This window comes from Coregonus clupeaformis, chromosome 29 (assembly GCF_020615455.1).
Source record: "Coregonus clupeaformis isolate EN_2021a chromosome 29, ASM2061545v1, whole genome shotgun sequence".
NCBI classification, from domain to species: domain Eukaryota; kingdom Metazoa; phylum Chordata; class Actinopteri; order Salmoniformes; family Salmonidae; genus Coregonus; species Coregonus clupeaformis.
Genome location: NC_059220.1, coordinates 40621452 through 40645959, shown reverse-complemented (window position 1 = coordinate 40645959; position 24508 = coordinate 40621452). Strand labels below are relative to the sequence as shown.

The 24508-nt window shown below is 42.5% G+C and overlaps 1 protein-coding gene across 3 annotated transcripts in view; it reads right to left on the bottom strand.

Moving 5' to 3' along the window:
* Positions 1-21345, bottom strand: part of LOC121571680 (ganglioside-induced differentiation-associated protein 2-like) — a 42202-nt gene extending 20857 nt beyond the window's left edge. The window contains exons 1-11 of one of the 3 annotated variants that reach the window (XM_041883286.2): positions 21100-21345; positions 19512-19730; positions 13262-13401; positions 12696-12849; positions 11606-11694; positions 7495-7571; positions 6879-7038; positions 4836-4986; positions 4630-4706; positions 4083-4159; positions 3815-3954 (exon numbers count right to left, since the gene is read on the bottom strand). In XM_041883286.2, the coding sequence (XP_041739220.1) occupies positions 3815-3954; positions 4083-4159; positions 4630-4706; positions 4836-4986; positions 6879-7038; positions 7495-7571; positions 11606-11694; positions 12696-12849; positions 13262-13401; positions 19512-19693 (1247 nt within the window). In that variant the 5' untranslated portion in view covers positions 19694-19730; positions 21100-21345. Of the gene's footprint in view, positions 1-3814; positions 3955-4082; positions 4160-4629; positions 4707-4835; positions 4987-6878; positions 7039-7494; positions 7572-11605; positions 11695-12695; positions 12850-13261; positions 13402-19511; positions 19731-19817; positions 19895-21099 lie in introns of those variants that run through there. The other 2 variants (XM_041883284.2, XM_041883285.2) reach the window with 2 other exon arrangements.
* Positions 21346-24508: the final 3163 nt, after the last annotated feature.

Here is a 24508-nt window from a genome sequence, read left to right as displayed (position 1 = left end):
ATGTTTGGATCAAATCAAATCTTATTTGTCACATGCGCCGAATACAACAGGTGTAGACCTTACCGTGAAATGCTTACTTACAAGCCCTTAACCAACAATGCAGTTTTAAGAAAATAGAGTTTATTTACTAAATAAACTAGAGGAAAAATTTAAAAAAGTAACACAATAAAAGAACAATAATGAGGCTATACAGTGGGGAAAAAAAGTATTTAGTCAGCCACCAATTGTGCAAGTTCTCCCACTTAAAAAGATGAGAGAGGCCTGTCATTTTCATCATAGGTACACGTCAACTATGACAGACAAAATTAGAAAAAAAATTCCAGAAAATCACATTGTAGGATTTTTTATGAATTTATTGGCATATGATGGTGGAAAATAAGTATTTGGTCAATAACAAAAGTTTCTCAATACTTTGTTATATACCCTTTGTTGGCAATGACACAGGTCAAACGTTTTCTGTAAGTCTTCACAAGGTTTTCACACACTGTTGCTGGTATTTTGGCCCATTCCTCCATGCAGATCTCCTCTAGAGCAGTGATGTTTTGGGGCTGTCGCTAGCAACACAGACTTTCAACTCCCTCCAAAGATTTTCTATGGGGTTGAGATCTGGAGACTGGCTAGGCCACTCCAGGACCTTGAAATGCTTCTTACGAAGCCACTCCTTCGTTGCCCGGGGCGGTGTGTTTGGGATCATTGTCATGCTGAAAGACCCAGCCACGTTTCATCTTCAATGCCCTTGCTGATGGAAGGAGGGTTTCACTCAAAATCTCACGATACATGGCCCCATTCATTCTTTCCTTTACACGGATCAGTCGTCCTGGTCCCTTTGCAGAAAAAACAGACCCAAAGCATGATGTTTCCAACCCCATGCTTCACAGTAGGTATGGTGTTCTTTGGATGCAACTCAGCATTCTTTGTCCTCCAAACATGACGAGTTGAGTTTTTACCAAAAAGTTATATTTTGGTTTCATCTGACCATATGACATTCTCCCAATCCTCTTCTGGATCATCCAAATGCACTTCAGACGGGCCTGGACATGTACTGGCTTAAGCAGGGGACACGTCTCGCACTACAGGATTTGAGTCCCTGGCGGCGTAGTGTGTTACTGATGGTTGGCTTTGTTACTTTGGTCCCAGCTCTCAGCAGGTCATTCACTAGGTCCCCCGTGTGGTTCTGGGATTTTTGCTCACCGTTCTTGTGATCATTTTGACCCCACGGGGTGAGATCTTGCATGGAGCCCCAGATCGAGGGAGATTATCAGTGGTCTTGTATGTCTTCCATTTCCTAATAATTGCTCCCACAGTTGATTTCTTCAAACCAAGCTGCTTACCTGTTGCAGATTCAGTCTTCCCAGCCTGGTGCAGGTCTACAATTTTGTTTTTGGTGTCCTTTGAAAGCTCTTTGGTCTTGGCCATTGTGAAGTTTGGAGTGTGACTGTTTGAGGTTGTGGACAGGTGTCTTTTATACTGATAACAAGTTCAAACAGGTGCCATTAATACAGGTAACGAGTGGAGGACAGAGGAGCCTCTTAAAGAAGAAGTTACAGGTCTGTGAGAGCCAGAAATCTTGCTTGTTTGTAGGTGACCAAATACTTATTTTCCACCATAATTTGCAAATAAATTCATTAAAAATCCTACAATGGGATTTTCTGGATTTTTTTTTCTCAATTTGTCTGTCATAGTTGACGTGTACCTATGATGAAAATTACAGGCCTCTCTCATCTTTTTAAGTGGGAGAACTTGCACAATTGGTGGCTGACTAAATACTTTTTTGCCCCACTGTATACAGGGGGTACCAGTACCGAGTCAATGTGCGGGGGTACAGGTTAGTCGAGGTAATTTGTACAGTAAGTATGCATAGATAATAAACAGCGAGTAGCAGCAGTGTAAAAACAAAGGGGGTGGGGGTGTCAATGCAAATAGATGCTATACAAAAAGATGATAAACCAGAACTGGTCAGTGAAAATCAACTACAGTGGGGAAAAAAAGTATTTAGTCAGCCACCAATTGTGCAAGTTCTCCCACTTAAAAAGATGAGAGAGGCCTGTAATTTTCATCATAGGTACACGTCAACTATGACAGACAAATTGAGGAAAAAAAATTGAGAAAATCACATTGTAGGATTTTTAATGAATTTATTTGCAAATTATGGTGGAAAATAAGTATTTGGTCACCTACAAACAAGCAAGATTTCTGGCTCTCACAGACCTGTAACTTCTTCTTTAAGAGGCTCCTCTGTCCTCCACTCGTTGCCTGTATTAATGGCACCTGTTTGAACTTGTTATCAGTATAAAAGACACCTGTCCACAACCTCAAACAGTCACACTCCACACTCCACTATGGCCAAGACCAAAGAGCTGTCAAAGGACACCAGAAACAAAATTGTAGATTGGCACCAGGCTGGGAAGACTGAATCTGCAATAGGTAAGCAGCTTGGTTTGAAGAAATCAACTGTGGGAGCAATTATTAGGAAATGGAAGACATACAAGACCACTGGTAATCTCCCTCGATCTGGGGCTCCACGCAAGATCTCACCCCGTGGGGTCAAAATGATCACAAGAACGGTGAGCAAAAATCCCAGAACCACACGGGGGGACCTAGTGAATGACCTGCAGAGAGCTGGGACCAAAGTAACAAAGCCTACCATCAGTAACACACTATGCCGCCAGGGACTCAAATCCTGCAGTGCGAGACGTGTCCCCCTGCTTAAGCCAGTACATGTCCAGGCCCGCCTGAAGTGTGCTGGAGTGCATTTGGATGATCCAGAAGAGGATTGGGAGAATGTCATATGGTCAGATGAAACCAAAATAGAACTTTTTGGTAAAAACTCAACTCGTCGTGTTTGGAGGATAAAGAATGCTGAGTTGCATCCAAAGAACACCATACCTACTGTGAAGCATGGGGGTGGAAACATCATGCTTTGGGGCTGTTTTTCTGCAAAGGGACCAGGACGACTGATCCATGTAAAGGAAAGAATGAATGGGGCCATGTATCGTGAGATTTTGAGTGAAAACCTCCTTCCATCAGCAAGGGCATTGAAGATGAAACGTGGCTGGGTCTTTCAGCATGACAATGATCCCAAACACACCACCCGGGCAACGAAGGAGTGGCTTCGTAAGAAGCATTTCAAGGTCCTGGAGTGGCCTAGCCAGTCTCCAGATCTCAACCCCATAGAAAATCTTTGGAGGGAGTTGAAAGTCCGTGTTGCCCAGCGACAGCCCCAAAACATCACTGCTCTAGAGGAGATCTGCATGGAGGAATGGGCCAAAATACCAGCAACAGTGTGTGAAAACCTTGTGAAGACTTACAGAAAACGTTTGACCTGTGTCATTGCCAACAAAGGGTATATAACAAAGTATTGAGAAACTTTTGTAATTGACCAAATACTTATTTTCCACCATAATTTGCAAATAAATTCATTAAAAATCCTACAATGTGATTTTCTGGATTTTCTTTTCTAATTTTGTCTGTCATAGTTGACGTGTACCTATGATGAAAATTACAGGCCACTCTCATCTTTTTAAGTGGGAGAACTTGCACAATTGGTGGCTGACTAAATACTTTTTTCCCCCACTGTATTACTGGAGGATGAGCCAACTGTACTCTCTAAAAAACAAACTGATAGTTCATAGGGGTTAAAGACCCCAGAACAATTTCACTGTAAATTCCCATTCACAGGGAGAAAGGTTTCATCTTACACATTCAGATTTGATTCACCTGTCGTATCTGGTAACCAACAGTCTGTAATTGTCTCTATAGCCTTCAGTTCTCTCTCGCTTCATTAAATCAGTAAAATATGTGGTGTGCGTCTTACTTGGTGTCTACAATCTCATAAAGCTTCTTGAGGAATTCAGAGTCCAGATGGTTGTGTTCTCTGGTCAGAGTGTGGAAGTAAACCATCACATACTGCTTCACTGTGATGTGGTCCATGACATGGATGAAGTACAGCAGGGCCTGTAGTGGAGTAACACACATGGTGGAGAGGTCAAAGCTTGTTCACAGAGCAACAATATTCATTTATTTTCTATTGAGCCACTAAAACTGTGATGTTCATGATGTTGCCTCCAAATGAAGCCTGGTACCTTTTCCATGTCGATGAGAGTGACAGGAATATTTCTGCCCACAAGAACCATCACTGTCCTGCCACACATGTCAACACCTATGGACACACACACACACATCAACACATGTGCACATACACACACACACACACACACAACTAAGAGATAAGCCTAGCAGCCCAGTGGCCTGCCAGTGTTACTACACTGCCTCCTAGAGGAGACATGGAACAATTACACTCAGTGAAATAGGAGGCTGTCACGAGCCTCACTATATTATATATATGGCTGAAAAATAAGTATAAATGAGTGAGCCAAAGAACTAAATGAAAGGAAATTAACGAGTGTGAGGAAAGAGAGAAAGCAACAAAAAGAGGGAGAGCGAGAGAATGAGTGAAAGAAAGAAAGATGTCCTGCCATGATGACAGAGGCCGTTTCATTACTGGCCATTTTTTATCCTGAGAAGGAAAAATTATAAAACTGATTATCTCACCCCCTGATGCTGTGTTCAATGAGCTGGAAAAGGGATTTCACACACACACACACACACACACACACACACTGAACTCACCAGTTTGATATAAGGCTTTCAGTGCTGCTATGTCAGACAAGTCTTCTGCTCTGGCTCGATATAACCAGCGGTTATAACTGCAACGACAGGAGAGGTTATAAAACATGATGTAAACACTGTCCTGGCTTAGGGTGTACTGTAAATGTTGGTCAAACTAGGGTATATGATGGATGGTAGGGATGGAATGTACAAGTTGTGTAACACACTTTCTCTGGTGCTGTTTCTGCATGGTTGCATCAGACAGCTGGCCCTGCAGGATTAGTTTGCGCTGTTTGTCCACGTCTCCCTCCATCCGGGCAAACGCATGGGTCCCCACCTGGCCCAGGTCTGAGTCCAGTGTCTCCGCCTCAGAGTCAACTACACAGCACACACACAGATACAACAAGCTATGAAAACGACAATACACTCTCCCTCAGTGTTATATCAACAAATATCATGTTTTAAACCATTGCTGTGAAAAGTGTGTGTGTCTGTGTGTTTATTCCAGTGTTTGTTGTCGTTGGACCTGACTCACACACAGCCTGTTTGTCTTGGATCAACACCTCTAGGTCTGGAGTTTTTATCTACGGCTGAGCCCCATATGGACAACAGTCATCCAAAGAGAGGCAATGTTGATACTAAGGCATAAAAGCATACACATGCCTAATGTGAGTAACTAAAGTATGCCAACATAGTAACTAAAGTACACCATAAGTGTTCAATTGGTTTGAGATCTGGTGACTGAGATGGCCATGGCATATGGTTTCCATAATTTTCATACTCATCAAACCATTCAGTGACTACTCATGCCCTGTGTATAGGGGCATTTTCATCCTATGGGGACATAGCCATGGTAGCCAAAATAATGGCCTGCCCAGAATTTTTATACATGACCGTAAATATGATGGGATGTTAATTGCTCTGGAACCACACCTGTGTGGAAGCGCCTGCTTTCAATATACTTTGTATCCCTCATTTACTCAAGTGTTTCCATTATTTATTCAGTTACCTGTACATCCTCCTCTCTGCCATCAGTGCACCTGTCAGGGCAGCGCAGTGCTCAGTGGAAAAGATGAACCAACAGGAAGACATGGTTCATTTAACAGTTAGACGGCTCCTAATGCCTTCCACACTGATGTAAGATCCATCACTATGTCTGTCTGTGTGTAGTGTGTGTGTGGGTGAGTGTCCCACCACTGGCCGGGGGTACGACTGAGATGATCCACTAACTCGACTATGAAAGATCATCCTGCATTCTTCTCCCATGTCCACTGAGTGCGTCTCCATGGGTACAAACAACCTGGTTTTAAACCAGGCAGTACCGGCCAGAATTGTGCTGTTCAGACTCCAGGAAATACAGCTGCTGCTGCTTAGAGATGAAGGACTGCTGGTGGCGGCAGGTCTATTATCACCGTGTATTCATACAATGCATCACCTACATGGAATGGAGGTTGTTCAGGGCCTAAAATTAACACCCGCCAAATGCGGGTAGATTTTGCAATTGGCGGGTAAGATGTCATTTTCACCAGCAGGTGGTCAGGGTTCAACAGTGCAAGCGCATTTCACTCACGTTTGCAAATAAAAATAGAGTTAGAAGTCAAGTATGAGCACATTTAGAGCTAAATAAATTATACAGTACCTGTTTTTTAAGTGTTTGTCTTTTTGACACACAAAGACCTACGAATCCTATTATATATATATCCTACCTCGCGCAACACGCATCAACACTGCCTGGCTGGGGAGCTGTGCGCACTGTGATTGAAGTGAAGATTCATTTTTCTGAAAGTCTACTAAAGTGAGCATTTTTTCCTTGTGTTTCTTGGCTATTTACAATGTTTTGTTCACAAGCTAGATTGTTTTTCAATGTTTGAGTATGCTTCAGCGAAGACACATCAGCTACTAGTCAGATTCTCATATCTCATAGGCACACTGTCACTGACAACTCCAGCTGCCCCAGTGCCGTCATTGCCACGGTAACCTCCTGCCCTTAAAAAGGGCAGCTGAACATTTGTCTCATCTGTGATATTTTGGTTAAAATGTTGCTATATATCAGATCACTTCTTACTAGTAATACATTTATTGCTATAGAAACATTACAAAGCATGCTCATCCGTTTTTTTGTTTATGGGGTAATTATGGCAGAATTTTTTTTTTATCTACCTGCTACAGTGGCTGTTAGACCAAAAAGTTAGTTTCAGGCCCTGAGGTTGTTGCTATGGTAACCATATTGAAGCCACACATCTAGGAGGTTGTGGGAAATGTAGTCTTACCTTCCAGACAGCCTGGTTTCTCAGCGATGCGGATCTGTCTCTCTGGGACTACAGGCTCGCCTTCTGAGTTCCCGATGTCGGCCGGGATTAGGGGCAGGCTGGCATGCTCCTCTTCCTCAGAACGAGGGTAGTAGAGAGGAAGTAGCTTCCTGTATGTGGGCTGAGACACACACACAAAACTGTGTTAACCACAGAGATATAAGATGCCACACACTCACGCATGCTTTCTAACACAAAAACCTTCACACACATACTCAGTTTCCAATCACTTTATGCATTTTTCCCCGTATCGGTGAAATACATGGTTTGTGTGTTTGCCATCTTAGACATTAATAATTACCTCAAACTGGAACATTCATGTTATATTTGAAATATTTCATATTCTCTATGAAGAACAAATGAGTGAGTAATCACAAAAAAACATGGAAACTTCGCCTTCGAAACACAGCTTATTATTTATTTCATACTCCAAACATTCCCCTTAGGTTCAATTTCATGCCAGAAAACATTTATGTTGTACTTAGAATAAGCCAGTGCAGTTATGTGCATGTAAACCTAAACATGTGTACACGTCATAGGAACTCATGATCGTGCAGAAGAGAAAAGACAAACCCACCTCTTCCATGTCTGTCACAGCGAACACCACTGTCTCTATGCTCTCTCCATAGTTCTCCAGAAACCTGCGGACCGTTCCTGCAAACACACACACACAGTTATACACACTGTAACAGACAACAGATATGCTAGCTGATGTGTAGTGAGCGTTCTGGCAGAAAATGGTTGCTGTGCATCACCCAAGTGGGTGCTACACATAGGTGGTGGGAGAGGTGAGTTTCCCCCCTTACAATGTAAAACGCTTTGAACACCTACTGTAGGTGTAAAGGTGCTATATAAATGCAATCAATTATTATTATTGCAGACACACAGTCATACGTTTCACATAGGTCAGGGGTCATGGATGAGTTATTGAACATCATGCCAGTGTAAATAGTTGTCAGCCACATGTTAACTACATAAAATTGTGACAGTGTACTGTACACTAATGTATAAGAGATCATTAACTTAGTGAATGTGTGCTGTGCGTGTGAGTGTGTGCTGTGCTAGACACGGACACGAATTATCCGTTTAGTGTGTTAACACACTATTGGTGGTTTGTTGTAACCAAGTATTGGTGCTAAACTGTGTGTTATTGGATGCTAGCATGCTAGTTAGCTATGGTGTCATAGTTAGCTAGCTGAATAAAGTGGGTTGAGTCCATTCCTTGAAACATTGAACCGCTGTGGTTCACAACAATTCTGATTTCTAAAGGTGGAAGTTGGGAGAGTTTTTGTTTGGGTGGTTCAGTGAAACAATTATAGTTTCTGAGGTGGAAGTTTTGGTGAGGGAGGCCCTGCTCTCTCCTCTCCCAGATGTTTAGTTCATTTCATTCCGATCTCCTCTGCATTGTTGTAGCCATTTGCTACAGCCTGTCAACTATGCCTCTGCCTATCCCTGTTCTCTCCTCTCTGCACAGGCTACACAAACGCCTCACACCGCGTGGCTGCTGCCTCTCTAACCTGGTGGTCCCTGCACGCACCCCACACCTGGAGTTCCAGGTCTCAGGCAGCTTCTGGAACTGCCGTTCTGCTGCCAACAAAGCTGACTTCATCCCAGCCTATGCTAACCTCCAGTCCCTCGACTTCCTGGCGCTGACGGAAACATGGATTACCACTGAAAACACTGCTACTCCTACTGCTCTCTCCTCGTCTGACCATGTGTTCTCGCATACCCCGAGAGCATCTGGTCAGAGGGGTGGTGGCACAGGAATCCTCATCTCTCCCAAGTGGACATTCTCAATTTTTCCCCTAACCCATCTGTCTATCTCCTCATTTGAATTCCATGCTGTCACAGTCACTAGCCCATTTAAGCTTAATATCCTTGTCATCTATCGCCCTCCAGGTTCCCTTGGAGAGTTCATCAATGAGCTTGACGCCTTGATAAGTTCCTTTCCTGAGGATGGCTCACCCCTCACAGTTTTGGGGGATTTCAACCTCCCTACGTCCACATTTGACTCATTTCTCTCTGCCTCCATCTTTCCACTCCTCTCCTCTTTTGACCTCACCCTCTCACCGTCCCCCCCCTACTCACAAGGCAGGCAATACGCTTGACCTCATCTTTACTAGATGCTGCTCTTCTACTAATCTCACTGCAACTCCCCTCCATGTCTCCGACCACTACTTTGTTTCCTTTTCTCTCTCGCTCTCCTCCAACACTACTCACTCTGCCCCTACATAGATGGTAATGCGCCGCCGCAACCTTCGCTCTCTCTCTCCCACTACTCTCTCCTCTTCCATCCTATCATCTCTTCCCTCTGCTCAATCCTTCTCCCTCCAATCTCCTGATTCTGCCTCCTCAACCCTCCTCTCCTCCCTTTCTGCATCCTTTGACTCTCTGTGTCCCCTATCCTCCCGGCCGTCTCGGTCCTCCCCTCCAGCTCCGTGGCTTGATGACTCATTGCGAGCTCACAGAACAGAGCTCCGGGCAGCGGAGCGGAAATGGAAGAAAACTAAACTCCCTGCCGACCTGGCATCTTTTCACTCCCTCCTCTCTACATTTTCTTCATCTGTTTCTGCTGCTAAGGCCACTTTCTACCACTCTAAATTCCAAGCATCTGCCTCTAACCCTAGAAAGCTCTTTGCCACATTTTCCTCCCTCCTGAATCCCCCCCCTCCTCTCTCTCTGTGGATGACTTCGTCAACCACTTTGAAAAAGAAGGTTGACGACATCCGATCCTCGTTTGTTAAGTCTAATGACACTGCTGGTCCTACTCTCACTGCCCTACCCTATGCTTTGACTTCTTTCTCCCTCTCTCTCCAGATAAAATCCTGCGACTTGTGACTGCAGGCCGCCCAACAACCTGCCCGCTTGACCCCATCCCCTCCTCTCTTCTCCAGACCATCTCCGGTGACCTTCTCCCCTACCTCACCTCGCTGATCAACTCATCCTTGACCGCTGGCCATGTCCCTTCCGTCTTCAAGAGAGCGAGAGTTGCACCCCTTCTCAAAAAAACCAACACTCGATCCCACTGATGTCAACAACTACAGACCAGTATCCCTTCTTTCTTTTCTTTCCAAAACTATTGAGCGTGCCGTCTTTAGCCAACTCTCTTGCTATCTCTCTCAGAATGACCTTCTTGATCCAAACCAGTCAGGTTTCAGGACTGGTCATTCAACTGAGACTGCTCTTCTCTGTGTCACGGAGGCTCTCCGCACTGCTAAAGCTAACTCTCTCTCCTCTGCTCTTGTCCTTCTAGACCTGTCTGCTGCCTTTGATACTGTGAACCATCAGATCCTCCTCTCCACCCTCTCCGAGCTGGGCATCTCCGGCGCGGCTCACTCCTGGATTGAGTCCTACCTGACCGGTCGCTCCTACCAAGTGGCGTGGCGAGAAGCTGTCTCCGCACCACGTGCTCTCACCACTGGTGTCCCCCAGGGCTCAGTTCTAGGCCCTCTCCTATTCTCCCTATACACCAAGTCACTTGGCTCTGTCATATCCTCACATGGCCTCTCCTATCATTGCTACGCTGACGATACACAACTAATCTTCTCCTTTCCCCCTTCTGATAACCAGGTGGCGAATCGCATCTCTGCATGTCTGGCAGACATATCAGTATGGATGACGGATCACCACCTCAAGCTGAACCCTGGCAAGACGGAGCTGCTCTTCCTCCCGGGGAAGGACTGCCCGTTCCATGATCTCGCCATCACGGTTGACAACTCCGTTGTGTCCTCCTCCCAGAGTGCGAAGAGCCTTGGCGTGACCCTGGACAACACCCTGTCGTTCTCTGCTAACATCAAGGCGGTGACCCGATCCTGCAGGTTCATGCTCTACAACATTCGGAGAGTACGACCCTGCCTTACACAGGAAGCGGCACAGGTCCTAATCCAGGCACTTGTCATCTCCCGTCTGGATTACTGCAACTCGCTGTTGGCTGGCCTCCCTGCCTGTGCCATTAAACCCCTACAACTCATCCAGAATGCCGCAGCCCGTCTGGTGTTCAACCTTCCCAAGTTCTCTCACGTCACCCCCCTCCTCCGCACACTCCACTGGCTTCCAGTTGAAGCTCGCATCCGTTACAAGACCATGGTGCTTGCCTATGGAGCAGTGAGGGGAACGGCACCTCCGTACCTTCGGGCTCTGATCAGTCCCTACACCCAAACGAGGGCATTGCGTTCATCCACCTCTGGCCTGCTGGCGCCCTTCCTCTGCGGAAGCATAGTTCCCGCTCAGCCCAGTCAAAACTGTTCGCTGCTCTGGCACCCCAATGGTGGAACAAGCTCCCTCACGACGCCAGGACAGCGGAGTCACTCACCACCTTCCGGAGACATTTGAAACCCCACCTCTTTAAGGAACACCTGGGATAGGATAAAGTAATCCTTCTACCCCCCAAAAAAACAAAAAAAAAAAAAAAGTGTAAAGTGGTTATCCCACTGGCTATAGGGTGATTGCACCAATTTGTAAGTCGCTCTGGATAAGAGCGTCTGCTAAATGACGTAAATGTGCCCTTGAGCAAGGCACTTAACCCTAATTGCTCCTGTAAGTCGCTCTGGATAAGAGCGTCTGCTAAATGACTAAAATGTAAATGTAAAATGTCTGTGCGTGTGAGTGTGTGCTGTGCGTGTGAATGTGTGCTGTGCGTGCTGTGCATGTGAGTGTGTGCTGTGCGTGTGAGTGTGTGCGAGTCTTACTGAAGGCAATGTGTGTGGCGTCCTCCAGTGGGTATCCTCTCTTGGTTGTGCTGACCACACAGAGGGCCACAGACGCCATGGCCTGCTCTCTGCAGAGACACACAAACAACAGCTCACACAATAACATACTAACAGTACCCTCACCACAAACCACATTCAATTGACAGTGCAGTACACACCACAAACAGAGTAAAGAGGTTTATGTACATATTACCTCACCTAGCCTGTACCCCCGCACATTGACTCGGTACCCCCTGTATATAGCTGCGTTATTGTTATTTAAAAAAATATATATTACAAAATGTAAAAGTATCAAATATTTTCTTACTTAAACTTTCTTTTTTGCATTGTTGGGTTTGTAAGTAAGAATTTCACAGTAAGGTGTATTCAGCGCATGTGACAAAAAAAAGTGATTTGATTTCATTTAACTGAGAAGCATGAGGCAGTAAGGGAGCACCTCACGCTACACACAGACCTGTGTGGTATTGTGGGGAGAGAACACTTCTCTCCTATGTAAACAAGCTCTGTGATCTAAATCAACATGTCTGCCGTCCCAGTTAGCCAAATGAACACGAGGGGGAACAATATGTTGTACTTATGCAGTACAGTCAAACTGATGTAGACTAATGAGATAAAGCTGCAATATGTAACTTTTTGGGCGACCTGAACAAATTCACATAGAAAAGTGTGTTATAGATCTGTCATTCCCCTTGAAAGTATAGAAAATGTATGCACTCACTAACTGTAAGTCGCTCTGGATAAGAGCGTCTGCTAAAATGACTAAAAAAAATTTAAAAATGTAAAATGAAAGCAAGTCTAAGTAGTGTTAGATCTGTTCTATGTGCGCCATTTCTATGCTTCCCATTCTTAAGTTTTGTTTTTGCATCGTACTTTCGGTTTTGTACACCAGCTTCAAACAGCTGAAAATACAAGATTTTTGGTTATGGAAAATATATTTCACAGCAGTTTAGATGGTACAATGATTCTCTACACTATACTAGCTTGTTTTGTAACAAACTGAAACTATTAGAATTTTTGCAACCTGGAAATGGCGGAGCGATTTCTGTATAGTGCATCTTTAATGTCTTACTTGGCGAGCTGCATGACGTTCCTATAGCAGTTGTACAGAGAACTCTCAGCAGCCGTCCTGTACTTGGTTTTGTACTTGGGGCCCACCGTGTGGATTATAAAGCGGGCCGCCAGGTTAAAGCCTTTGGTCATCTTCGCCTCGCCTGTCCGACATCCTGTGGATAAACACATACATACCGGTAATACAAGAGTATATCAAGATCCCACATAGAACACACCAAGATCCCACATAGAACACACAAAGAGAACATTCTTCACCTTGAACACAGCCTTGAAGGGGATTTACATAGCAACAAGACCCAATGGACACGAACCAACCCTTTTTCCTGTTCTAAAATGTGCATTTGTATAGAAACCTGTCAGTACTGTGTTTGTCTCCACAGTGCTCACATGATGTTAACGCATGACATTCACTTTACCAGCTTAACACAAGGTCATGTTCAGTAGACACAAACCAACATAAGTTTTAGTTATAAACATTCTGATTGATCAAGTTGAGATAGTACCTCATCCGAGTGTGAACCAGACATGTTGTCATTAACCTAATTAGTCAGTGGTGCCCCCTACCTTTCAGTTTGAGCAGCTCGTCTCGAAGCTCAGGCCCAGCATGTGTGTGGATGCTCTCAGATATAGGGTTCTTGTCCGTCAGAGTCTCATTAGTTGTGTTGACGATCGCTGTGCAGTTCAGCAGGGCAACGTCGCCATTACTGATGACAGCAGAAAGAAAGAGGGTCAGATATTTTAACTCTGTATTGGCCATACTCAAGCTCCAACTCATATCTCCCCTTGACATCAAAAAGAAGAAGAAACTGTACTATGAAACAAAGATAAATTATATAAAGAATGAATGCTTTGGAGTACCTTCAATTCAATTTTGGGCAAAAAGGCAAACTTAGATCCATATTCCCTCTGATATTGCCAACTACTTGAATTACTTTTTCATTGGCAAGATTGGCAAACGTAGGCATGACATGCCAACAACAAACTCTGAACCTTCATATCCATGCATAACTGACCAAATAATGAAAGACAAGCATTGTAATTTTTAGTTCTATAAAGTGAATGTGGAAGAAATGTGGTGAAAAGATTGCTGTCCAAGGATTCTTCTGGAATTGAAATCCTTAGGTGGGCCGTCTATTCCTTTTTAGGGTTGCCTATTTCCAAACAGTGTAAAAAAAAAGTATATAATAAAATAATAATACACACACACACACACACACACACACACACACATCCATTATTTGTATTTTATTTCTTTAATACATTTTAGGGATGGAAAATGCTTTCAGTGTGAACTTAAACCTCTAAAACCAGATACAAAGTATGTAGAAAAGATAATGGACATATTCTTTATAACTTAATCTTTGAGAACTAATAATCATCCCAAAAATAATAATATATGTTTGAGCAAAAGAACACAGCATTAGCCATTGCAAAATGCATAGAAATTAGCTTTAAAACTGCAACATTTTCTCACATCATGGCAAAATGTGTAAAATTGCAGCAAATGTGCTTTAAAACTGCAACAATTTCTCTCAGCTCCATGGAGAAATGTGTAGAATTGCAGGAAATTGGCTTAAAAATGCCGCTACCCAAGAATAGCAAATCACTCTTTACTGGTTCAAACAGCCGACCAATCAGCCTGCTACCAACCCTTAGTAAACTTTTGGAAAAAGGGTTTGGTCAGATACAATGCTATTTCACAGTAAACAAATTAACAACAGACTTTCAGCACTAAACATGTACGGCACTGACACAAATGACTGATGATTGGTAATAAGAAGATAGATAAAATAAATTGATAAGAAGATTGTGGGAGCTGTTTTGTTAGACTTCAGTGCAGCTTTTGACATTATCGAAACACAATCTGCTGCTGGAAAAACGTATGTGTTATGGCTTTGGGCAATCCCACGGTAACGGAATTACGCTTTTACTTTTTTTCACTTTAAAATGTATGCCAAACAAAAAACATTGATTTCAAAGTTTAACTATGGACAAGGACTACTTTGAACAATTTCCACTGAAACATTTACATCAACATCGCTCTTATCCATAATAATCTCATAATGTAGGGAGCCTACCCGCACTGTATCTGTGAGATGTTGGCTAGAGCGCATGTGCCAAGACCAGAGTAGGCACATTTGCAATATAACGCAACAGTTTGTGACAGAACCATCAGTAGAGTTGAAAATGCAATGGAAACCATTTACATTCGGTACATGGACATTTAACGGCAAAACATATTTTTATGTGCACTATGTCATCAAGCCCAGCCTTTTATCCGCAAAAAGTCAGTTTGATGGAAACATCTCTGTTGGGATAATGTGCATATTGTTTTAGGCAGATTTGAGAATATTCGCATGAAAATCTGTCGCAAATTGGATTGAAACCTAGCTAGTAAAATCACTATACCGAATTGGTAGGTATACCATTACTTGTTACTTCTGTGAACTTTCACTCTCCTCCTTCCTCATGAGGGAGAGAAATTCGAAAATATATTAAAAGGGGAAATCTGCATTTGTTACATCCATTTTTGTACTTAGAAATTAATGATATGTATCCATTGATTCTTGAAGAATATAACTTATAAATGCTTCATGAGCTTAGTTCAACTGTCGTACCTCATCAAAACCCAAAATATACGTTTTTTTTACTCCAATGTTTGCAAACAAAGCACATGTAAACAAACACTATATAGCCTCAAAACATGATGAAAAATATAAATGTTGATGTCATGGATGGTCAGTCCTTGCATGCATAGCTCGGTCTATGAATTGGAGAGTGGTTAAATTTTTCCAGCCCCATCCCTCAGCTTTTTACTGAAACATGGGTGGGGAGGGGGCTTTGTTATTGTTTCAACTGTTGATTGCCGCTTTAAAAGATGTGGGGTTTTGGTAATGGAATTACAGGGCAATGTTTCATAAACTTACAGAAGGTAAACAATTTCTCCAAAACTAAATATAAGTGTTGATATTAGTTGGTAGCTGTCTTTACATCAACATTGTGTTTGGATGTATTTCTGATACCTTTTAAATACTTTTTTTTTTTAAAGACTGTATGTATTCCTTCATTTCCAAAATATACAGTGCATTCGGAAAGTATTCAGACCCCTTGACTTTTTCCAAATTTTGTTACGTTACAGCCTTATTCTAAAATAGATTAAATTGTTTTTCCCCCATCATCAATCTACACACAATACCTCATAATGACAAAGCAAAAACAGGTTTTTAGAAATATCACATTTACATAAGTATTCAGACCCTTTATTCAGTACTTTGTTGAAGCACCTTTGGCAGCGATTACAGCCTCGAGTCTTCTTGGGTATGACGCTACAAGCTTGGCACACCTCTATTTGGGGAGTTTCCATAAAGGCCTGATTGGTGGAGCGCTGCAGAGATGGTTGTCTTTCTGAAAAGTTCAACCCATCTTCACAGAGGAACTCTGGAGCTCTGTCAGAGTGACCATCGGGTTCTTAGTCACCTCCCTGACCAAGGCCCTGATGCTGCAGACATTTCTTGGTACCCTTCCCCAGATCTGTGCTTCGACACAATCCTGTCTCGGAGCTCTACGGACAATTCCTTCGACCTCATGGCTTGGTTTTTGCTCTGACATGCACTGTCAACTGTGGGACCTTATATAAACCTTGTAGCGTCATCGGAGTCGCATCATGCAGCCTTAGAATGTATTAAAAATCAAAACATATAGAGTTAAATAACTCTAAATTAAGCATATAGAAGTACCTGTTTCTTTGTTAACTGCACAACACAGAATGCGCACTCCCTCAAATCGTTTGGAGAAAATATCCTTACTATTTAGCTATGTTCAATTGTATTCTTCATCCTATCAAATTATATAAAATAATGCCACGGAATTCTAAGCAAATCTTGTCTGCAAAATGAACTAGTGTAGCCCACAGCCATATGGCATAGCCAGATCAGGACCTAACTGCTATTCTGTTCTTCTGAAATAGACCACATTTTCTTCATACCATGTTTCTTTATACCTGTCTAAAATAAATAATGGATTTATTGTGATAGTGTAGGCTATATTAAATGGAATTATTATACTTTTTTAAATGTAGATGTTCCAAAGGTCTGCATCAGTGGCTTGTAGGCTATGCATGGAAGCCAGGAGATGCTAAATGTGTGTATGTTAATTAACGGACTGTGAAGAGACACACACACACACACACACTCTACACACATTGTAATATTGTACTTTTTATATTGTGTAAATGTGTAATATTGGAACAATGTAAACGTATACGGCACAATGTCTTGTATGATGTATTGTTTTATTTAGGATGTAGGCTATTGTTTTATTATGATGTATTGCTTTATTCCTGTTAGGACCCCAGGAAGAGTAGCCGCTCCCTTGGCAGCAGCTAATTGGGATCCAAATAAATACTAAATAAATACATCAATGGCTGCGTTTACACAGGCAGCCCAATTCTGATATGTTTTCCCACGAATTGGTCTTTTGACCAATCACATCAGATCTTTTCACATCAGATATTTTTCAGAGCTGATCTGATTGGTAAAAAGACCAATTAGTTTTAAAAAATATGAATTGGTCTGCCTGTGTAAACGCAACAGTTTAAGTTAGCCTACATGTGTGTTTAAAGTTAGGATCCTGCCCATGGGGCTTTGTCCAACTGTAAAAGGGGAACTACTCAAGCAGCGTGATGGTACTGAGTCATATGACATCCTAAGGCAGGGCTCTCCAACCCTGTTGCTGAAGAGCTACCGTCCTGTAGGTTTTCGCTCCAACCCTAATCTAGCGCACCTGATTCTAATAATTAGCTGGTTGATAAGATGAATCAGGTTAGTTAAAACTGGGGCTGGAGCGAGAACCTACAAGAGGGTAGCTCTCCAGGAACCAGATTGGAGAGACTTTTTCTCAATGACTATGAAAAATAATGAAATTACAAAAACCTTTACTTTGGAGTACAGATCAGTAGGCAGCTGAGCTATTTAGGTGTATGTATTCGTATTAACTGTGAAATAGTAAAGCACACGCACGATCAAGTTTACGGTGACACACGTCTGTTTCACTTCACAAAAATGCTTGTGGTAGCAAAACAGGCAATGGAAAAATCATAATTTTGTCCTCACTATCTTGGCAAATTACTGCAGTGCTACCTCAAAAAGGTTGGATGTGAACAAGCTAAATATCTTAGGCTTGTTGTACACACTTGTGGTAAAAAGGAGAACTGCACTTCCTGATCTGGCCTCATTTTTCATCAATGCTCATTAAAAATGCTAGTGGCCATGACTGAAGGCAAACGAGAGTTGTCTTCGGGGTGTGTTTTTTTTGGGGTGTCTTTGCCATTCAATCACAACAAACAAGGGCTAATTCGGACTATTTGTGGGCTAAAGTAGAGAGAAAAAGGCGAATAGAAAGTAAAGCCTGCACTGACCTTGTGTTTAGCCAAGCTGACAGCAGCTAGTTAGCATAGCTTAGGGGATAGCTAGCTGCAACTGGCTAGCCTATCTAATGTTAGCTAGCTGATATTTCTCTGTCAAATCACGGTTATGCCAAGATAGTAAGAACCAGTGTCTGGAATGTGTTATGTGACACTTGTTCAACAACACCTTGCTACTCGCTAGCATTATCAAATAATGTAGCTAGTGTTACCAACTCACTATCAGCAACAACACCTGGCACTGTCTCACGTTTGACAGCCCGCAGTACTTGTAGCTAGCGTTGGATGTAATCCATATCCTGGCCATCTGATTGTTGAACAACTTTACGGAAGCCCATTTTCACTAGAGTAGACATTTCCCGATCAATATGTGCACATCAAGCTACTGCCAAAGCTACACCGTGTTGTCTGGGAAATTTGTTTTGCACCGGGTGGGCGGGGTTGCTAATTTTTTACTATTAAATTGGTCCTCCTAAGGAGACGTCTTCGCCCACCCAGGGCACTGGGCCATGCAAAGAGAACTCGCCCAGTCTTTTCCCAGAAAAAAATTGCCACCACATGTTAATAGGCAAAAGGGGGCATTCATTTTTGACATAGTTGTAATCCAAACCAAACCCTCAAGTAAGTAATGACACAGTCACTTACCAAACACTGTTTTGGACGAGTGACTTTATGACCAAAATTATTCTATTTACACTTTGTAGTCAATTTTGACACTAGAATAAATGTTTCTGACTCCTATTGATGCCACATAGGCCATTTTCAAAAGGAGAAGTTGGTTTTCAAGGGCAGTTGACCTTTAACGTTTTAACCAAGTGACACTTGTCGTGATCCTTGTTGATCCTTGGTCAAACAAGACACCGTGTCAACTCCTGAAAATTTGACAAAACAGGAGCAGAAAAGTGCTTTTCCTAAGACCTGTGTAAAAAGGCCCAAGTTCAGTCCAGATGTCTCTTCCTTTAACTGCAGCAGGAATGTGAGGAGGGCTTGGGGCAGCCTGGATACAAATGTCTTACTGGGAGACTCCTACCAGTGGAACTTCTGAACACATCATGTGCTCAGCCTCCACAACAAAGAGGATTTATGAGGTAGCGCCTAGAATGAGGGAGGGGAGGGGAGAGAGAGAGCGAGCGAGATTGTGTTTAAGGAAGGGGGTGATCCACAGTGGTGCAAGGAGCAAGAACAGGATAACAAGGCACAAGAAGCCAGGGCTACACCTTGAGAGACCTTTTAGCCGTCAACAAAGGCATTTGATATGAGTTTGACCATTATGATTGTGAGAGAAAAGGAGAGAGATAGAGAAAAAAAAAAGAGAAAGCAAGAGACCAAAAGAGAGAGACCAATAGATAGAGAAGTGGTATTAGAGATAGAGGTCCAGTGTGTGAGACTCACTAGAGCACTATTTTCCTGTTGATGTCCTCTCTGTAGGGGAAGGGGGATGGGAAGGCCTGCTGGCTGACCAGGCTGTCGTTGTACTCCTTCTCTGTCTCCTCTCCCTCAGGGTCCGGCTGCCGCTCCCAGGTGGACAGAGTCTGGACCTCCACAAACTGAGAGCGTGCTCCCAGAGGATCCATTCCTGCACTGCACTGGCCTGCACCTCAATGCTCGACACTGCAAACAAAGCCAGAGAAAGAATTTACAGTGTATTTTCAGTGTCCACATCCAGGAGCCAAATAGGAAGGAAGGGAAAGGGGATACCTAGTCAGTTGTACAACTGAATGCATTCAACTGAAATGTGTCTTCCTCGTTTAACCCAACCTTTCTGAATCAGCATCTATGACAAGGACCAACAGACAGTCACAATTGGTGATTACATGTGTGTTTCAGTGTTCATCATTAAGTAGGCTTAGCAATATAAGAACCCATTTTGTAAAGCAAAAGCATTTTAGCACAATCAAAGCAAGGCAGGATTAGACTGACAGCTTAAAGATTGCTTCCAGTGTCTAGACAGTAACAAACCATCCCGTTTTCAGTACTTCTAACCTCTAGTCTACAGCCTGAAAATGAAGCATCACATAATGAATGCACTCATGTGAGGTTAGGTGGCAGTTAACGAAAATTGGGTAATCAGCTGAGCAAGGTCTGGCTCCGTTTTTTCAAGACCCTGCAGCTATCTAAGATTGGGTTTTCGAGACCATCAGCTAACTACATACCATGTAAATACCTATGACTGGGGGCCTCTGTCTAACATTAGATTGTCTGCTTTCTAGGAACTGTTCCGTTCTGGAGCATATGGCACGAGAGGGGAGGACATTACTGTAAAGTGCACCTAAACAGACAGGGAATTCAAAAGCACCATGAGGACTATTTGAAATGCAGAATGAAGATAAACATATTGCTAGTTAGTCTATATTTTTGTTGACTGCAGCATGGTCAAACACACTTGACGAACAATACTATTCTTCCCACATTTCCCAGTGTTTTTGCTTGTGCGATTACTCATATTATGGTAATATCATTTTAATGGTTAAATATGGGAAAACATCAAATAATGAAAAAACATCAAATATGTCATCACCACCAACCATGAAGTTCGAGCTAAACTGACCATCACATTCCCATTGTAGCATTTGCCTTCTTTTTACTTTGATTCGCAAATTATCTATTTGCACATCTTCTGCACACCTATCACTCCAGTGTTAATACTATGGCCTATTTATTGCCTTACCTCCATAACTTACTACATTTGCACACACTGTATATATATTTTCTATTGCGTTATTGACTGTACGTTTAGTTTATTCCATATGTAACTCTGTGTTGTTGTTGTTTTTATCGCACTGTTTGCTTTATCTTGGCCAGGTCGCAGTTGTAAATGAGAACTTGTTCTCAACTGGTTTACCAGGTTAAATAAAGGTGAAATAAAGAAATACAATTAATCTGCTAGCAAGGCAGCAAATAGTTGCATGCCGGAAAGGGAAAGGAATTTAAAGATGTATCTAGCTAATCAATAAGCTACAGAAGAAAACGTTACACATACCCCTTTTCCTACGTCCACGAATCTATTATGTGTCGACTCCGAGCAGGACTGAATTACAAAAAGCGAAGAATACAGGGGCTCTTCGTGATTTTCTTATCATCACAAACATGGAAAAACTCGATTTGATGAAGCCAATTCCCATCGTACTGTCACGCTTACTACAGTTTGGTGAGTTCCTGATCAGCTAATTCGCAACTGAGAGGAAGACGCGAAGCGAGAGGGTTTACTCTGCCCAAAATCTGTCCACGAAAACAAGACTGCGAAGTGAGGAATTTTTCTATGGAGGTCAATGAGAGAATTTGGTCAACAAAAAATGTAATTGCTTATTTGATCGAATAGACGTTTCGTAATGGTTAGGTTGTTACGAATACATTGATATTCGTGGACGCACGTGGCATTTCGTCAACTTGACTTTTTCCACATTTTGTTGTGTTACAGCCTGAATTCAAAATGGATTAAATATATTTTGTTCCTCGCCCATCAACACACAATACCCCATAATGACAAAGTGAAAACATGTTTTTAGAAATGTTAGCAAATTTGTTGAAAATGAAATAAATACATATCTAATTTACATAAGTATTCACACCCCTGAGTCAATACCTCCTAGAAGCATCTTTGGCAGCGATTACAGCTGTTTGTCTTTCTGGGTAAGTCTCTCGAGGGCTTTCCACACCTGGATTGTGCAACATTTGCCCATTATTCTTTTCAAACATTTTCAAGCTCTGTCAAATTGGTTGTTGATCATTGCTACACAACCATTTTCAGGTATAGCCATAGATTTTCAAGTAGATTTAATTAAAAACTGTAACACAGGAATATTCAAGTCTCAGGAATATTCAAGTATTTTTAGTAAGCAACTCCAGTGTAGATTTGGCCTTGTGTTTTAGGTTATTGTCCTGCTGAAAGGTGAATGTATCTCCCAGTGTCTGGTGGGAAAGCAGACTGAACCAGGTTTCCCTCTGGGATTTTCCCTGTCCTTAGCTCCATTCCGTTTCTTTTTTATCATGAAAAACACCCAGTCTTTAATGATGACAAGCATACCCATAACATGATGCAGCCACCACTATGCTTGAAAATATGGAGAGTGGTACTCAGTAATATGTTTTATTGTATTTGCCCCAAATATAACACTTTGTATTCAGGTCAAAAAGTTAATTGCTTTGCCACATTTTTTGCAGTATTACTTTAGTGCCTTGTTGCAAACAGGATGCATGTTTTGGAATATTTCTTATTCTGTACAGGCTTAGTTTTTTTTTCACTCTGTAAATTAGGTTAGTATTGTGGAGTAACTACAATGTTGTTGACCCATCTTCAGTTTTCTCCTATCACAGCCATTAAACTCTGTAACTGTTTTAAAGTCACCATTGGCCTCATGGTGAAATCCCTGAGCGGTTTCCCTCCTCTCCGGCAACTAAGCTAGGAAGGACGCCTGTATCTTTGTAGTCACTCGGTGTATTGATACACCATCTAAAGTGTAATTAATAACTTCACCATGCTCAAAGGGATATTCAATGTCTGCTTTTTAAATGTTTTACCCATCTACCAATAGGTGCCCTTCTTTGCGAGGCATTGGAAAACCTCCCCGGTCTATGTGATTGAATCTGTGTTTGAAATTCACTGCTTGACTGAGGGACCTTACAGATAATTGTATGTGTGGGGTATATAAATGATGTAGTCATTCAAAAATCATGTTAAACACTATTATTGCACACAGTGTGAGTCCATGCAACTTATTATGTGATTTGTTAAGTACATTTTTACTCCTGAACTTATTTAGGCTTGCCATAACAAAGGGGTTGAATACTTATTGACTCAAGACATTTCAGCTTTTTGTTTTTAATTAATTTGTAAAAGTCAAGTGGTGTGAATTATTTCTGAAGGCATTGTATATCTTTACTCTCACTAGCTAGAATCACAGAGTTTCTAAACCCAGAGGTGCAACATTGCGAGACTAAAAGACAATTTATGCTTCATCCGATAATGTGGTTGGAGGCTCCGTATGGAGGGTGTGAAGTAATTGCGGAGCCTTGGGAGGCACACAGAGGCCAAAGCTAATTTATGCTTGATCTGAAAATGTGGTATGGAAGGTGTGACACGGGGCCGCCGGAGGAATGCAGAGGCCAAATTGAGCTCCATACCACATCCCAAATTTGGTAACAATGCGGAGGGCTCCGTATTGACATGATTGGTTGACGGTAGGTGGGGGCGGGAGGTCCTGTATAAACACAAACTCACTTCCTTGACAACAGCGTGATCTGAGGGCCCATGCCAAATCTTTTCAGCCTCCTGAAGGGGAAAAAGTGTTTCTGTCCCTCTTCACTAATTGATTGGTGTGTGTGGACCATGATACTGTAGATCCTTAGTGATGTGGACACAGAGGAACTTGAAGCTCTCGACCCACTCCATCACAGCCCCGTCGATGTGAATGGGGGCATGCTCGGCCCTCTGTTTCCTGTAGTCCACGTTCAGCTCTTTTGTCTTGCTGACGTTGAGGGAGAGGTTGTTATCCTGGTACCACACTGCCAGGTCTCTGACCTCCTCCCTATAGGCTGTCTCATCGTCGTCGGTGATCAGGCCTACCACCGTTGTGTCATCGGCAAACTTAATGATGGTGTTGGAGTTGTGAGCGGCCACGAAGTGGTGGGTGAACAGGGAGTACAGGAGGGGACTAAGCATGCACTCCTGACTGGCCACCGTCTGGGATAATGGTGTTGATGTGAGCCATGACCAGCCTTTCAAAGCATTTCATGGCTACAGATGTTGTAGGAAATGAGCTGTAACTGCAATTTATTTCTCTCCGCCCCATGGCAAAATGTGTAGAATTGCAGAAAACTTGCTTTAAAAGGTCCAATGCAGCCTTTTTGATCTCAAATATCAAATCATTTCTGGGTAACAATTAAGTCCCCTGTAGCTCAATTGGTAGAGCATGGCGCTTGCAACGCCAGGGTTGTGGGTTCGTTTCCCACGGGGGGCCAGTATGAAAATGTATGCACTCAATAACTGTAAGTCGCTCTGGATAAGAGCGTCTGCTAAATGACTAAAATGTAATGTAAAATGTAAGTACCTTACTGTAATTGTTTTCAATTAAAATGTTCAAAAATAGCTTTTTAGCAAGCTATTTCTCAAGCAAGAATTTTGCTAGGACTGTCTGGGAGTGGTCTGAGTGGGGAGGGGAAAACTGAAAATGTGCTGTTTTGGCAGAGAGGTTTGGAACTCTCTTTCTTATTGGTCTATTAACTAATTTACCACATGGTGATGTCTCCATGGAAGCCCACTAAAAGAGCATTATCATCATCTTCACAATTTCACAGTATTAGTCCAACCTCATAGTATGGAAATATAAAACACAGGAACATCACGTTTTTGATTACACTATGCCTTTAAAACAGCAACATTTTCTCAACTT